The sequence below is a fragment of the Nycticebus coucang genome, chromosome 7 (genome assembly GCF_027406575.1).
Source record: "Nycticebus coucang isolate mNycCou1 chromosome 7, mNycCou1.pri, whole genome shotgun sequence".
Taxonomy (NCBI): domain Eukaryota; kingdom Metazoa; phylum Chordata; class Mammalia; order Primates; family Lorisidae; genus Nycticebus; species Nycticebus coucang.
In genome coordinates, this window is record NC_069786.1 from 99,083,659 (window position 1) to 99,101,483 (window position 17,825).

The 17,825-nt window shown below is 37.8% G+C and overlaps 1 protein-coding gene across 7 annotated transcripts in view; it reads right to left on the bottom strand.

Annotated features, from left to right (window-relative positions):
• ALS2 (alsin Rho guanine nucleotide exchange factor ALS2) overlaps positions 1-17,825 on the bottom strand; it is an 86,187-nt gene that overhangs the window by 6,795 nt on the left and 61,567 nt on the right. For 6 of the 7 annotated variants that reach the window (XM_053597517.1, XM_053597523.1, XM_053597518.1 and 3 more), the window contains 8 exons: positions 16,427-16,560; positions 15,346-15,513; positions 10,637-10,754; positions 7,997-8,154; positions 5,254-5,376; positions 3,931-4,107; positions 2,661-2,706; positions 2,399-2,460 (listed from right to left, as the gene is read on the bottom strand). In XM_053597517.1, coding sequence (XP_053453492.1) covers positions 2,399-2,460; positions 2,661-2,706; positions 3,931-4,107; positions 5,254-5,376; positions 7,997-8,154; positions 10,637-10,754; positions 15,346-15,513; positions 16,427-16,560 — 986 coding nt within the window. The remainder of the gene's footprint in view (positions 1-2,398; positions 2,461-2,660; positions 2,707-3,930; positions 4,108-5,253; positions 5,377-7,996; positions 8,155-10,636; positions 10,755-15,345; positions 15,514-16,426; positions 16,561-17,825) is intronic. The other variant, XM_053597521.1, reaches the window with a different exon arrangement.

Below are 17,825 nucleotides of genomic sequence, written 5' to 3' on the forward strand. Positions count from 1 at the left end.
GGCCTCCCAAGTGCTGGGATTACAGGCGTGAGCCACCGTGCCAGCCTAAGCTATCCTTTTTCAAAAGGAAATTTTAGATGGCTGGGCACAGTAGCTCAGGCCTGCAATCCTAGGACTCTAGGGGGCTGAGGCAGGCACATTACTTGAGCTCAGGATTCCAGATCAGCCTCAACAAGAGCAAGACCCTAGCTCTACTAAAAATACAAACATTAGCTGGGCATTGTGGTGTGGCACATGCCTGTAGTCCCAACTAGTTGGGAGGCTGAGGCAAGACTGTTCAAGACAAAAAGTTTGAGGTTGCTCTGAGCTATGATGATGCTATGGCACTTTACCCAGGGTGACACAGTAAGACTCTGTATTAAAAAAAAAAAAAAAAAGAAGAATCATCTTCCAAATCCATCCAAGTTATTACACATAAAAAAATGGAAATTTTATTTTTATTTATTTATTTATTTTTATTATTAAATCATAGCTGTATACATTAATACAATCATGGGGCACCATACACTGGTTTTATAGACCATTTGACACATTTTCATCATACTGGTTAACATAGCCTTCCTGGCATTTTCTTAGTTATTGTGTTAAGACATTTACATTCTACATTTACTAAGTTTCACATATACCTTTATAAGATGCATTGCAGGTGTAATCCCATCAATCACCCTCCCACTGTCCCCCTCCCCCCTCCCTCCCGTCTCTTTCCCCCTTCCCCCTATTCTTAGGTTATAACTGGGTTTTAGCTTTCATGTGAAAGCCATAAATTAGTTTCATAGTAGGACTGAGTACATTGAATACTTTTTCTTCCATTCTTGAGATACTTTACTAAGAAGAATATGTTCCAGCTCCATCCATGTAAACATGAAAGGGGTAAAGTCTCTATCTTTCTTTAAGGCTGCATAATATTCCATGGTGTATGTATACCACAATTTATTAATCCATTTGTGGATCGATGGGCTCTTGGGCTTTTTCCATGACTTAGCAATTATGAATTGGGCTGCAATAAACATTCTGGTACAAATATCTTTGTTATGATGTGATTTTTGGTCTTCTGGGTATATGCCTAGTAGAGGAATTGTAGGATTGAATGGCAAATCTATTTTTAGATCTCTAAGTGTTCTCCAAACATCTTTCCAAAAGGAATGTATTAATTTGCATTCCCACCAGCAGTGTAGAAGTGTTCCCTTTTCTCCACATCCACGCCAACATCTCTGGTCTTGGGATTTTGTGATATGGGCTAATCTTACTGGAGTTAGATGATATCTCAAAGTAGTTTTGATTTGCATTTCTCTGATGATTAAAGATGATGAGCATTTTTTCATATGTCTGTAGGCCGTGCGCCTGTCTTCTTCAGAGAAGTTTCTCTTCAAGTCCCTTGCCCAGCCTGCCACTTGTTCTTTTCTTGCTTATACATTTGAGTTCTCTGTGGATTCTGGTTATTAAACCTTTGTTGGAGACATAACCTGCAAATATCTTCTCCCATTCTGATGGCTGTTTGCTTGCTTCACTTCCTGTGTTCTTGGTTGTGCAGAAGCTTTTTAGTTTGATCAGGTCCCAGTAGTGTATTTTTGAAGCTGCTTCAATTGCCGGGGGGGGTCCTCCTCATAAAATACTCACCCAGACCGATTTCTTCAAGGGTTTTAAAATGGAAATTTTAGATGGACATTCTCTCCAGTTAGCAAACATCATTGATCAGTAGAATCATTTGAAGAACATGCAAATGGTATAGACCTATTAATTATAGAATATAATGTACGGTTCACTGCCTTTGAGAATCATATCACTCAAATTAACATTTCAGCCTCCCCTGGTTGATCACCAAGGATTGATTGAGATCTCAGTAGATGATATTTGAAAGTGATTGTTTGATGCTAAGAAAAATCCAACTGAAATATGGAAAATGTGCTGGAATCCTCACACTTTTGGCAACATGCCCCCAAATGCTTTCTTGTTTTTCAACCACTTAATGCTGTGAATCTATATTCTTCTACCTAAACCAAATCAAGACACCCTGAGGGTCATGAATGACTGATACCCATCTAGAGAATCAACTGAAACTGTGGACCTCCATGCTGCAATTATTCAAATGCTTTCCATCAAAAAGCAGACCAAAAAAGTCATTAAAAGATATTAAATTTAAAATTAACAATTAGTTTTCATTTTTTGAAATTATTAAATACATAGCATTTAGATTTTTATGAAAGAATGTACATTTTTAAGTATATCTAACTGAAGTTTCTTGAATAGGGCCTTATTTGATTACCGCTAAGTTAATGTGGTCTTCCAACATGAAAGTTTCCCTATCCCAGAATTAGAGCTTAGGTAAAGATAAGATCTTATTAATATCTTGACAGACTAACCATTACTTTATGTAGTTTTTCAACAAATTGGAGATTACCTGATCTGCTGCAGACATTCTACTGCTGAGGCAAAACAAGCATCTTTTGTGGTTGGCAAAACCTGTAAAAATGAATGAAGGTCAAAGAGGAAAGCAATAAAAATCAATGATATCAACAGCAGTGTACAGGTCTTGGTGAATAATAGATGCTAACACAAGCTTGGGTACTATTCTATCAAATAAAAATGGAAATCTTTTGCTATCTCAAATCCTTCCCACCAAAGAAAAGCATATTTGTTAAGGAAATTTAAATCTACTATACCTTTTTATTATCTCCAAGGATTGACAAAGTCACTGGCCAAAATTTCCTACAATGGAATCCAAAATTATTATTGTTACTTATGGTAGATAAATTCACATAAAAACAGCTGACAGCTATATTACCTTCCCTGACCCTGTTAAAAGTAACTATTCTACAGATAGGTTATTTTAATAAAGATTAGAGAAGTGATTTAAGAGTTTCTATTATACCCTAAGGGATTTGTCTATACTCTAACAACCCTACACCTTACAGATATTACCAAATATCGGCCAAAAATCTTTCCTTCACTCAGTTTTATCTTATTTTTAGTATTAAATTTTTCTACTAAAAAAAATTTACTATTTTTCTTTCAAAAATAATTTATTATTTTTTTAAATTTCAGGTTAATGAAAGGGTATAAACCAGGTTAAAATGTTTGTACTTGTTAAGTAGAGTCCCTCTTGTAGTTGTGTCCCACACCCAAAAGGTGTGCCGTTCACCCCCACACTGTGCCCATTGAGTGGAGCACACCAATCCCCCTGACTCCTCCTCTTTTCCCCTCCCCAAAATTAACTTTTTAATCAAGGTTTATTTCCTTTTGTTTGATAGTACAAATAATATAATTATTGAGAGGGGGATCAACTTTATCACTAAGTAAGAAAGAAAGCATAATCATTTGGCATTTCCTTAGAATAACAAGAAATATTGCCTTGGAACAAAAGCAGCACTTCTAAAATTTTAAATTAAAAATAACAGGTGGGAAGGAAGAACGCCAAAGATTGAATTCATCTAATTCTCCTGAGAAATGTGAATGTAAAATATTTTTGGTATTATATTTGCTTTAAAGAACTACAATGTATCAGGCAACATAATTCATATTGATTTTATATATATGCATATGTGAAAACACAATACAAACTCATTCAGAAGAATAAGCAGGTTTATATTCATCTTCAAATATTCTCAGAAATAAAATTAAATATCACAATTTTATTAAATAAGACAGTGAGGCAAATAAGTAAATTGCAAGCTGTACACATTGTATAATTAGATATTAAAATCTCTGATAATGCAGTTTACTTTTTTTTTTTTTTAGACAGTTTCACTATGTCGCTCTCAGTGAGTGCTGTGGTGTCACAGCTCACAGCAACCTCCAACTCTTGGGCTTAAGCAAGTCTCTTGCCTCGGCCTCCCAAGTAGCTGGGACTACAGGCACCGCCACAGTGCCCAGCTGTTTAGTTTACATTTTAAACTAAAACCGTTTGGTTCTGCTCTTAAGAGTTGCACTTACCTCTGCACCCCAAGAAAGCCCAAGAGAGCTAGATCTGCCTGCTTATTTAGTCGCAGCACACACTCCCAGTAAATGTCTTCCTCCCGATCATTATCCAGAGCATATAGCATAAACAGTGGTGGGTAGAGCCGAGGTAGTAGCACAGGAAGGAGCAATCCAGAACTTGTCACTACATAACTACAGCATACGGGAGTGGGAAGAGAGAGGATTCATATTAAAACTGAATAATGGCCACCGTGCCTATAAGCCTAGCATTTTGATAGGCAGAGGTGGGAGGATCTCTTGAGGCCATGAGGTCAAAACCAGTCTGAGCAAGAGCAAGACCCCCTCTCCACAAAGACTAGAAAAATTAGCTGGGTGTGATGGTGTGCACCTGCAGTCCCAGCCACTTGGGAGGCTGAGGCAAGAGAATCACTTGAACCCAGGAGTTTGAGGTTGATGTGAGCTATGACACTGACACTGCTCTCTAGCTGGGGCAACAGAGCAAGATACTATCTAAAATTATTATTGTTACTTATGGTAGATAAATTCACATAAAAACAGCTGACAGCTATATTACTTTCCCTGACCCTGTTAAAAGTAACTATTCTACAGATAGGTTATTTTAATAAAGATTAGAGAAGTGATTTAAGAGTTTCTATTATATGAAGAAAAATGAGTCCTGAATGCAAGATAGAGCTTCAGTTTCTAAAAGTCCGAAGCAGAGATGGGAAATTTTAGAGACATTATGATATTACTCTTTCTTTACAGACAGAGCTAACATGAGGAATTTATAGATGGCCCTAAATTTCTGCCTTGCACCGATTGTGAATAATTTTCATTAACTCAAAAATGTAACTGACAACCTATTTTGTTTCCATTTTGAGGCTGATTTTCTCTAATGTTCCTTTGCTCAGCAGTCTTTGTGCCCAGGTCATCTATGGTTGCTGTTTCTAGGGTTTGCCTAATAGAACTTGAGACCTAAAAAGTACCTCAAAGAATCCCTAACAGTCCAAAACAAAGGTTCCAACCTTTTTTACTCTACACATTTGAATTAGAGTTGTCTTGGCCCACACATTAAATATATAAACATAAACAAAGGCTAAGAAGCAAAAAAAAAAAAATAGTTCATGCACAACTTTCATGATACCTGCCACCACAGATAAGCAAAAAAGCCCTCATATGATCCACATGTGGCCCAATGGGCTATGGGTTGGACACTCCTGCACCCATTTCAGAAATGTGGAAACACATCCAGGAAACATAACTTCCTCCTGACTCTTCGGATAAGATCATCTAGTCCTCCATCCCCTTTCCTTACTATCCCCACCCAACTCCATTTACCCTGGCTCTGGTGATTCGGATCTGGAATCTGATTTTCCAGTGCAAAAGGATTTCCTTTCAGTCGGCAGAGGAGCAGAGAGAGGAATTGTGCTGCCCTCTTCAGGAAGCTCAGGAAATAAAAACCTAAGGAATAATAAACAATGTAATTATACAATTATGCCTCTAGAGAGGCTGAAAAGTGTAAAAATGTATTTCCATTAATTAATCCACTTAAGGGCCTGTGCTTTATTATCAAGTATTTTAGTTCCCTGAAATCCTTAACTAAATGCTTCTTACAGGATAAAATAAAGTACAAGAAAGTAAAATAAAGTAAAAGAAAGTAGATAATGAATACCACCACTAAAAATCTTCTTATGGTATGGGTTTTTTCTATTAGTCACTAAGGAATGAAACTCTGATCTATATGAGATACATGTTTCTTCTTGGCAAATCTTGTCTGAGTTAATCTGTATTAACTCTTGAGCAAAGATAATTATTTCTAGAATATGTGTGTCAGTAGAAACCAAGTGTCCAATATTAAGGAAAAAAAATTTAAATAAATTCCAGGAGACTCAATGGTAAGATTTAAAAAGTTATTTTTTAAAGTCAAGCTGTTGAAAATTAATTTTTCAAATCATGGGATTAAGTTGTGAGAATTTGGGGGGGGGGGTAGGCTTTGGAATCTTGCCCTAGATTTTTACCTGTGACTTCTTGTATGCTGGTAAGTTCTACCATAAATAAATTTATTGCCGTTTTGTTTTTACAAATCTTGACCCTTTAAAGGCAGCGTGCAGTCTTCTCTATTTTTGTAGACTCACACTTTGCACCTTCCTCTGCCCTAATTTATGTTTGAGAAAAACTCAAAAATGTCAAGAAACTTATCTTCATGATACACATCTAGCTAACATCAGAGCTGAAGCGCTCCCAGCCTAGTAATCTTTCTAGTAGACCACAATTCTCCTTCATACTTAAAACATTTCAGAAATGTATTGATCAATTTTGATGCTAATATATAAGAAATTTTCTGGGATAAATTAATAAACTTTTGCATAATTATCTCACTGTAGTATTTACTTGTTAGCTTAAACTCAGTAAAAGATCTTACATCTCAGGGCTGGGCACAGTGGCTCATGCCTGTAATCCCAGCACTTGGGAAGCTGAGGTGGGTGGATTGCTTGAGCCAGAGCCAGACCCCATCTCTAAAAATAGCCAGGCATTGTGGCGGGCGCGTGTCCAGCTACTTGGGAGGCTGAGGCAAGAGAATCACTTAAGCCCAGGAGTTTGAGGTTGCCGTGAGCTATGACACCACGGCACTCTACTAAGGGTGACAAAGTGAGACTCTTGTCTCCAAAAAAAAAAAAAGAGAGAGAGAGAGATCTTGCATCTCACAAGCTCAAATTTGCTTGCTGCATAAACTCTGGTATATGTATACCATGCAGTACTATTTGACCATAAAACAAGGTGGAGACTTTGCATCTTTTGTATTTACCTTGAAGGATTTGGAGAACATTCTCCTAAGTAAAGTATCTCAAGAATGGGAAAGTAAGCATCCCATGTACTCAATACTGTGTTGAAAATAGCAGATCAGTAACTACATGTCCACAGGAGAGAAAAACACAATTAAATTCAAGAAAGGGGAGAGAGAAGGGGTTCAGTAAGTTCTGACCTAACGGGTACAATGTGGGAGCATATGACACACTTCCTGGGTGAAGGACTCCGCTGAGACTCGCACTTTACCTTACAAACACAAACAATGTAACCTAATCATATGTACTCTCATATTAATCCCAAATTAAAAAATAACTTTTTTGCCTGCCGCATGGAACTCTGTTCTTAAACATGCTTACTGGCTTGTTTAATTGCCTTCTTCTACGTCTCTGCTCAAGCATCATCTCATCAGTCAGGCTTCCTAGACCTTCTGTTTAAAATAGTAGCATCTTACCGTTAGCATCATCTTCTTTCCCTTCTTCATTTTTCTCTATAGCAATAATCACCATCTGCTACTATCCACGTACATATGATTTATTTACTTTTTCCCCTCACTAGAATGTAAGCTCTATGAGCACAAAGATTTTTGTTTTCTTTTGTTTTTTAGCTGTATTCACTGATAAACCTCTCCAGAGCCTATACTGGTGGCTGATATTTAGAAGAACTCAATAAATATTTGCTAAATAAATGAATGTATGATACAGTTGTCAAGGGACAGGACATAAATACTCAGGAACAAAATTTCATCTTCTTTGTGGTTGAGGTTTAGACATGGTTTTGCCTAGAGTTAAATCCAAATAAGAAGACCATATGTTTCATACCAAAATTTGAATTTAAAAAACCCCAAATATTTATTTTTGCCTTCTGTTACACATCATGAGTAAGGAAGACATAAAAGGAAACAAGTGATAATAGGAAATAAGTAATAATAGATTACTTATTTTTGTTTGTTTCGTTTTTTTTTCGGGCCAGGCTGAGTTTGAACCTGCCACTTCCAGAATATGGGGATAGCGCCCTATTCCTTGAGCCACAGGCGCCACCCTATTTTTGTATGTTTTTGTGTTTATAGCATAAATGTAAATTAAAAACATGTTTTCATTACTTAATCTAAGGACCAGTAGTATAAAATTATTTCCTTAATGAATGATTTCTGTGATAAAGGAGAAAGCACGACTCTTCAGAGAGTTGTAATCTCTAGATTCAGAGTAAAGCTACCCAAGCATTACTATAAAATAGTATTCCATAACTTACAACCCTCAATGAAAAGATCTCTTACCTCACCAGGTGGAAAATTCGTTTAAGATAGGACTTAATCTCCTTTACAGCCTCCTGCAGTAACCGGCGGTTGGCTCCTACACCCACATACGTCATCCTGTACACCGCAACCAGTGTCTCCATGAGCCTGCCCAGGGGGTGCAGAGGAGTGTCACAGGCCTGAGCAGGATGCAAGTCCATGAAGTCAGTCAATGTGCATTAATGACAGAAATAAGCGATCAATAAATAATTTCATAAATGATAAAACAATATCAAAATGTCAGGAATCAATTTTTGGACCCAGAAAATACAGACAGTTTTTTCTGAAAGTACTGAGTGTACACTAGTTATATGGAGCTGGAATTTCTTTTTTTTTTTGTAGAGACAGAGTCTCACTTTATGGCCCTCGGTAGAGTGCCATGGCATCACACAGCTCACAGCAACCTCCAACTCCTGGGCTTAAGCGATTCTCTTGCCTCAGCCTCCCGAGTAGCTGGGACTACAGGCGCCCGCCACAACGCCCAGCTATTTTTTGGTTGCAGTTAAGCCGGGGCCGGGTTTGAACTCGCCACCCTTGGTATATGGGGCTGGTGCCTTACTGACTGAGCCACAGGCGCCGCCCTGGAGCTGGAATTTCTAATCATCTTTCTTTTTTTTTTCTTTTTAAGACAGAGTCTCACTTTGTCATCCTTGGTAAAGTGCCATGGCATCATAGCTCATAGCAACCTCAAACTCTTGGGCTCAAGTGATTCTCTTGCCTCAGACTCCTGAGTAGCTGGGACTCTAGGCGCCCACCACAACGCCCAGTTATTTTTAGAGACTTGCTCAGTCTGGTCTCTCAAACTCCTGAGCTTAAACAATCCACCTGCCTTAGCCTCCCAGAGTGCTAGGATTACAGGCAAAAGCCACCATGCCCAGCCTGATTTCCTAATGTTTTTAACCAACGAATCCCTTCGATGTCTTGGGAAAACAGCTTCCAAAGTACCAATATGGAACACCATCAAAAGAAAGACTCTGGTGGGTACAGTAATGTGTCCCTGTTGTCCCAGCTACTTGGGAGGCTGATGCAAAAGATCACTTGGAGCCAGCAGTTCAAGGCCAGCTTGGGCAACACAGCAAGTTCTTGTTTCTAAGAAAAAAAAAAAAAAGCAAATTAAAAAAAAAGAGAGAAAGATTCTAATACACTTTAAACTTCACAAAGATTGTATGAAATGTTGTTACCTTGAAGAGAACTAAATATTGACTGCTGATTATGCTTTGAAACACTCTTTAGTTGTCTTCCATTTCTCATAATAATCCTTCCTACACCCCTTTCAACACATTTCAAACTTTATTTAGTTTTTGAGACAGAGTCTCACTTTGTTGCCCTCAGTAGAGTAACATGGGGTTATAGCTCACAGCAACCTCAAACTCTTGGGCTCAGCCTCCCGAGTAGCTGGGACTACAGGCCAGCCCACCACAATGCCTAGCTATTTTTTAGAAACGGGGTCTTACTCTGGCTCAGAATGGTCTTGAGCCCGTGAGCTCAGGCAATCCACCTGCCTGAGCCTCCCAGAGTGCTAGTATTCCAGCATGAACCACCATGCCCGGCCTACAATTTCTTTTTCTTCTTTTTTTTATTGAGACAGAGTCTTACTTTGTCGCCCTTGGTAGAGTGCAGTCATGTCACAGTTCACAGCAGCCTCTAACTCTTGGGCTTAAGTAATTCTCTTGCCTCAGCCTCCCAAGTAGCTAGGACTATGGGCACCTACCACAACGCCTGGCTATTTTTTTGTTGTAGTTGTTATTGTTGTTTAGCAGGCCTGAGCCGGGTTTGAACCTGCCTGCCTCAGTATATGTGGCCAGTGCCCTACCCACTGAGCTATGGGTGCCACCCCTGACCTACATTTTAAATTTTAAATTGTAGTTGTTCTTACAAGGTTGGGAAAGAAGCAAAGAGAGCATATGCAGTGTGCTTTATTTAATATAATCTCTAGTTTACTGTTACTAACAAGGAGCCATTTTAAACTGTGATCTTATTTCTTAAGAACCCCCTCGAACACATAACAAAACTTAAGTTCTATCATACTAATAGGATAATTTTCACATAGAAATGTGATCTTAGGGGTGGCGCCTGTGGCTCAAGGAGTAGGGCGCCAGTCCCATATGCCAGAGGTGGTGAGTTCAAACCCAGCCCTGGCCAAAAAACCAAAAAAAAAAAAAAAAAAGAAATGTGATCTTAGTAATGAGAGAATTAGCACAAAAAAAAAATGCTCTGAAAGAAAAACAAAACTAGAGTAACAACTTTAAGCTATGAGTTAATTTGTTTTGCTTTGTTTTTGTTGAAGACAGGGTCTTATTCTGTTGCCCAGGCTAGAATGCAGTGGTGTGATAACAGCTCCCTGCAGCCTTGAACTCCTAGGCTCAAGTTGTCCTTCTGTCTTAGCCTCCCAAGTAGCTGAAATACAAGTGTGCGCTGGCACTTCTGACTAGTTTTTGTATTTTTTATAGAGACAGGGTCTCACTATGTTGCCTGGGCTAGGTGAACTTTTGGCCTCAAGCCATCCTCCTGCTTCAGCTTCCTAAAATGCTAGGATTACAGGCCCGAGCCACTACACCCAGCCTAATTTGAACAATATATTGTGATAGTTGTTCATTATTTCACAAGACCCACATAGTTTACCTTTATTAAATATTTCTTGATGTCATCATATTTCTCCACAGAGAAGGCGCCAACATGCTGGGGGATGAATTCCAAACTCTCTAGTGTCTGAGTCTGTGAACGACTCAATATTTCTGGACTATAAAAAGAGAAAGGAAAGCCTATTATATATCTCATAACAAGAAAGCAAAGTATATATAAATGTGCCCATGAAACACAGTCATCAACTAAGGATGAAGCAGTGTCCATCACAGTGTTCATCCCAAAAGAGCTCACAAATGGCCCCAATATTAGGTACCCAGTTTAGGTAACATTTGTTCAAAACAGCGTTTAACATAATGTTATACCAGCTACAATGAATTAATGAAGATTTTGCTCCAATCTAAACCACAGTGTTAGGAAATAGTATTACATTAGATTGAAGAGAAAACTAGTGATAGACTTGTTAGTGACAAGAGAGAAGAGGAGAGGCAGCTAAGGTAAAAGAAAAATAAATCACAGGACAAAAGAAGAAATAAAAATGAGGGTAAGAAGAAGGGAGATAATGAGGACAGGCTAATAGGAGGCTAGGTAAGCATATAGCAGGTAAAAAGAAGTTTTGGATAAACAGGCTAAGATAAGATAAAACACATACTAGTAATCAATAGAAATTTTTGATAATAGTATTCAATTGTTATATCATAACCAATTGAAAATGAAAACTGAACAATTATTATTATTACATAATTTCATATAAACAAATGAGATCTTTGTGTAGCAACAGGGTTTTATGTAAAAGTTCATTCATTATCACTTCTTAGAAACACCTAACAACAGTTAATCAAGGTTAACTGGTAGGCTAACATCTCAAAGTCTACACCAATAGGTTGTATCAATGAAGGCGGACCAGCTATTATATAACACACACCAGGGCTAGGCAATGGCTTTAATCAACTCTGGGAGTTTCTATTTCTTCTACTGATCGAAAGAGTAACAGCCATTAACTTCAGGAATAAAACACTACAACCAATTCCTATTTATACCAAATACAAAAAAAAAAAAAATACTTCTACATTTAATTTCTTTTTTTTTTTTACATTTAATTTCTTAAACCATACACATGCAGAAACAGCAAAAAAGCAAACATATACTATGGTTTACTTTAAATGCCATTTGGGGGAATATTAGATTAGACAGAATCTAGACTCATTGCTCCAGGATAGAGTAACAAGTAGTATGTGTTAGACTTGACTGTAAGACATTTAAAGCTCCTAAAATGTTTTTCAATTTCTGGAGTTTATTTTCTATATAATTATATTTTACTTTTGTATATAAAAAATTATTTGAAATTTAGTAGTTTATTAAAAAATTTTGGTTTAACTTTTAAGGAAACTAGAACATTTAATTATTCAGAACAAACATTTATATTCTGAATAAATGGATAGCTACTGAATTTTCTTTCTTCAGTTCCTAAGTATTAGAAAGCAACTGACAGGTATAAATAAACATCACACAAAACTGACTTTAAAAATCAAATGTATGTAGTTATACCCACAGATCAAAGTAAGCTCTTTGATATTTTAACAATAAAGCCACAGCTCAAACAAACCATTAGCTAGAATTAAACTTAAGAAACTTACAGTTAATTAAGAAGTTTTGCTACAGGGTTGATTAAGTTCTTTAGATCCAAATGTTAAGCAATGCTTAATGGGAATTCTTGACAAACTTAAAGAATAAGGAAATGTGAAGGCAGATGGAGAAAAGAAAAATAGAAGAAAAGGAAAGGTGAAAAAGGGAGAAATTTTTTAAAAGGAGAAAAAGAGAAATGAAAAAGTATATCTGTAACTTGTCTTTCAGCCTTTCAAAAATGTTGTGCCACTTCCTTTCTGGCCTCTAATGTTTCTGATGAGAAATATGCAGTCATTTGAATTTCTGATTCCCTACATGTAATCCATCATTTTTCCCTTGCTAATTTCAAAAGCTTTTTCTTTGAGTTTAAATGCAATGTGTCAACACGTAGATATCTGTTTTTTCCAGGTTTGTTCAGCTTGAATCTGTAAGTTTGTATTTTTTACCAAACTTGAGAAGTTTTCAACCATTATTTCTTCAAAAATTTTTTCCTCTCCCTACTCCTTGTTCTGTCTCTTCTTCTGAAATTCTAAGCACACAGATTTAGACCCACTGCGTGCACTTTTTCTTTTCATAGTTTTTTCTCTCTGTTTTTCTGACTGGATAATTTGTGCCGATCTATTTTCAAGTTAACTGACTCCTCCATAGCCAGCCCTATTTTGCTGAATCCATACAATGAGTTATTTTGGTTGCTGTATTTTTCAACCCAACAATTTTGGGTTGGTTCTTCTTTATATTTTCTATTTCTTTCTTTTTTTCTTTGAGACAGAGTCTCACAGTATCGCCCTTGGTAGAGTACCATGGTATTACAACTCACAGCAACTTCAAACTCTGGGACTTAAGGGATTCTCTTGCCTCAGCCTCCCAAATACCTGGGACTACAGACACCCTCCACAATGCCCGGCTATTTTTTTTGTTGTAGTGTCATTGTTGTTTGGCAGGCCCTGGCAGGGTTCGAACCCACCAGCCCCAGTGTATGTGGCTGGCGCCCTAGCCGCTGACTTATAGGCACTAAGCCTATATTTTCTATTTCTTTGCTGATACTTTCCTTCTAATCTTTGTTTCAAGAGTGTTTGTGCTTCCTCATCTGAACATTTTTAAAATAGTTGCTTTGAAGTTCTTGTCAGGTAACTCCAACATGTGTGTCATCTCGTTGCTAATGTCTGTTGACTGTGTTTCCCAAAATTAGTTGAGATTTTCATGGTTCTCTGATTGCTGAATAATTTTGGTTGATATCACGGACATTTTGCCTACTATATTACAAGACTCTGAATCTGGTTTATATCCTAAGGAGAATGCGGATATGCATAAAAGAGTAAACACAGAAGGCTTGAAACTGTTATTTTATAGGGTTGGCCCTTTGCTGGCACCTGAAAACTAAGCTTGCTCCCGATACTGGTATGCAATATACCCTAACTGTATTAACAATGTGATTTATGGTGAACATATACTTTCCTTCTGATGCTGTTAAATTTTGGTAATTGCCAGGCACAGGGTGCCTACATGACCAGCCCCCAATAAAAATCTTGGGTACTGAGTCTCTAATGGGGTTCCCCAGACAGAAATACTGCTTATGTGTAACTGCATTTTGCGGCTGAGAGAAGAGTGTGTTCTGTGACCCCTCACAGAAGGGAAGGCAAGGGAAGCTTACATGGATGCCTCCATCTCCAAACAGGTGGAGAAAATTCTGCCTGTGGCTTCTTCTCTTAGGAGCTGGCTCTGTGTCCTTCTGTACTGCACTAATCTTACTTGCCAATACAACTATATGTTGAGTCTTATGAGTCCCTCTAGCAAATCCCTGAATGTCTCAGTGACTTTGGGAGTTCCTGAAACAGCTGATTTTTTTTTTTTTTTTGAGACAGAGTCTCACTTTGTTCTTTGTCACCCTTGGTAGAGTGCCATGGCGTCATAGCTCACAGCAACCTCAAACTCTTAGGTTCAAGGGATTCTCTTGCCTCAGCCTCCCAAGTAGCTGGGACTACAGGTGCCCACCCCGACACCCGGCTATTTTTAGAGATGAGGTCTCACTCTGGCTCAGGCTGGTCTCAAACCAGTAACCTCTGGCAATCCAGCTATCTTGGCTTCTCAGAGTGCTGGGATTACAGGTGTGAGCCACCATGCCTAGCCATAACAGCTGATATTTTTGTTTCAGTCTTTCTGTGGGCTATGGTCCCAGTGTCACTTCTCTAAGCCTGTGCAGTCTTATTGGATCTGTCCTGTGATTGTACCACCTAACAATCAGTCTGGGACCAGAAGGACCTGCCTATTAGCTTGGTTCTAACATCTTTGCTATACTAATTAGGATCAAATCCACGCACAGGTCTGGGGTGAGACGAGGAGTACATGAACAACTTCACAGACTTGTTTTCTAGTGTTCTTCTCTCTCCATTACCTCCTAGCATTTTCTGGTTCTCAAGACTTCCCTTTTAGGTCCTCCAGACAGAAATTACCCACTTCTGTAAAGGTGCCACATCTGGGCCAAGTGGTGGGAAGACAGAGAGTGAAGCCAAAAGTACACTAGGACTTGGCCCTGCCTCTTGGACCTGGGGATGCAAGGTTCAAAGGGGGAGGAAGGTTCCACCCTCACAGAGCTTTGGCTCTGCCAGCTTCCTTGTTCATCATGCTACCGCTGCCACAGAAGACGGGGCAGGAGAGAAGAGAATAAAAGGAGAGAAAGAAAACTGGTATATATTCCCTCACTCTGAGTTTCAGAAGTCCCTTCCTTATTCCTTGAGCCAGAACCAGAGGGTTTTTTCTGGATCTCTGTCTGCTCCACAGAGCTTACTTTTGGATTTCAGGTTGCAATGAGTTCAGGCTAAGGGATACTGCAGCAAAAACTCCACTAAATGCACCACTGGATTGTGGTACTTTGAATTCAGTGTTTTTCCTCAATCTACTGATTGATATATGTACTTTCCAGAGTTCTCAAATAGCTGTGGATATATTCTGTTCAGGTTTAATAGTTGAGTTCAATAGAAGATAAAGAAAGTGTATTTCAATCCATCTTATCCGGAAGCAGAAGGACAGTATTAAATTAAACATAATAAGCCTGGAATACTTACTGGATTTAAGGTTCATCTTCCTAACGTGCTCTGCCCTACGCCAGGCTTGCGTTCACTCACCTATCTTTGTGTTGGCGCCGATTAGTGGTTAAGGCCACAGCAATATTGTCCCATGCTTTCCAAACTTCCCCTTGGCCTGGGCTCTCACAGCCCAGCTGGCGCCAACATTCATCAAACACTGCTTTCCACTTCTCATCAGCCGGCACTGCCAGGTTTCCCAGCTTCCTGCTAATAAAGTCATGTCAACCTTTATTAATCACTTCTTTTGTGCAAAATCATTCTAAAGACAAGAAATTTTCTAATATACAACTGGGAACGCTTCTGTGAACAAAACTGCCTGGACTGATGGTGACTCTATTTTTAAAACACTTGTGAAAATTTTGAAGAGATGGTTTTTAGCTAATTAATGTTTATTTTATACCGAAGTGTATGAATTGTTCAGGACAAAGCATGTCAGAATTGATTCTGCCTCCTACAGTTCCATAGAACTGATTTTGTTAAAATGATTCCTATTAAAACAAGGACTTTCTGGACTTAACACACCTCATGGGAATTGTGAAATACATTACATACTGGATTCTAAAAATACTCTGTGTAAGAATAAACATGGTGAAGAAAATACATCAAACTCCCATTAGAACAAAGAATCTGAGGTGCAACCAAAATATAAAAATAAAGCTGCAATCAGTAAAGAAAAAAAGACATGCCAAAAATGTGAAGGAACATAAATACATGTGTACTTAGATATACCTTTTCCCCTCACATATGTATTATAGATTGTACTGTTCATTTGGGGGGATGTATATAAGATCTTTACTCTTCAAAATCAAGTTCATAGGAATTCTATTTAAGAACAACACTCTTTCAGTCAACTTGGACAAGTTACCATGAATAGCAGGATTATGTCATATGTAAAGTAACTTTTCTTTAAACATTTATGCTCTAAGGCTTATAATCTAAACCAAGACTATAGAGTTACGTGTCCATAGCAGCATCAGTGGTAATTCAAGGAGGTTATACCTTGTTAAAAAAGAAGACTTTCAGAATTTGATTTTGCTTTTGAAATATTAGCCAGCTTTAATAAAAGTGAGACAACTCAAAACATTCAATAATTAATCAAGAAGTAACACCAGGTACTCACAAAAATTTAGGTCTGTCTTTATCACTTTCATACAGACTAGGTTTGAAGTAGGTGCCAGTGATTTTTATCCCAGATCCCCATTCTCCACTAAAATAACCTTCAATATAATCTCCATTTGTCATAGTAAGTGTTCCCTAGGTAAAGTCAGAGATATAATGTGGAATTAGAAAAACTACATTCAATTTTAAAAATCAAGAGAAAAAAAAGCACTAAGTGGTTAATGGTGTTCTTTTTTAATTTGCTGTTTAACAGTCCCCAACTCTTTAAAGAACAAACGGAAAAAAATGTGTACATGCATGTCCAAAAAGAGTGTATAAAAATAATCCACGAGTAAAAGAAACAACTCAAGTGCAGGGGTGCTCGCCCGTATTCCCAAGCTACTGGGAGGCTGAAGTGGGAGGATTGCTTGAGCATAAGAGTTTGACTAGAGCCTGGGCAATTTAATGAGATTCTCTCACTAAAAGAAAAAAAAAAGAAGAAGAGAAAAATACCACGAGAAAAATTAGAAAATGTTTTGAGCTTTATAAAATGAACACACAAAACATCAAAATTTATGGGATGATATAGAAGCAGTGCTTATTAGAAAATTAATAGCTATTAATACCTATCTTAAAAATAAGGAAAATCACAAATCTAAAATTCCACCTTATACAACTAGAAATCCAAAGTAACAGATTGGAAGGAAATAATAGATGAGAACAGAAATCAATGAACTAGAAAATAACAAATAGAGAAAAACAGTGAAACCGAAAGTTGCTTCTTTGAAAGACACACAAAATTGACATTTATCTAGACTAAGCAAGAAAAGAGAGAACATACACGTTTACAAAATTGAGAACTAAGCAGGAGGCTATTATTACCAACCCTGCTGAAAATCCACAGGGTGCTATTGTTAGAATGTGTGTCCCCTCCAAAATTTGTGTTGAAACTTAATTCCCATTGTGGTGGTACTAAGAGGAGGGCTTTCTGGAGAAGTGATTAAGGGTGGAGCTCTCATAAATAGGTAAGTGCCTTAGAAAAGAGTTACAGGGAACTAGCTTAGACCCTTTTGCTCTTTGGCCTTCTGCCACGTCAGGACTCACCAAGAAAGCTCTCACCAGACACAAAAAGCCAGTGCCTTGATTTTGGACTTCCCAGCCTCCAGAAATGTAAGGAAATAAATTTCCCAGTGTGTGCAATTTTGTTATAGCAGAAAAGATGACTAAGACAGAAATTTCTAACCAAGAAATTAGACAACTTAGATGAAATAGAAAAATTACTAAGAAGATATAGATTACCAAAATAGACTAAAGAAGAAATATAAAAATCTGAATACATCTAACAAGAAACTGAGTTAGATATTAAAAATCTTCTCACAGGCCAGGTGTGGTGTTTCACAACTGTAATCCCAGCACTCTAG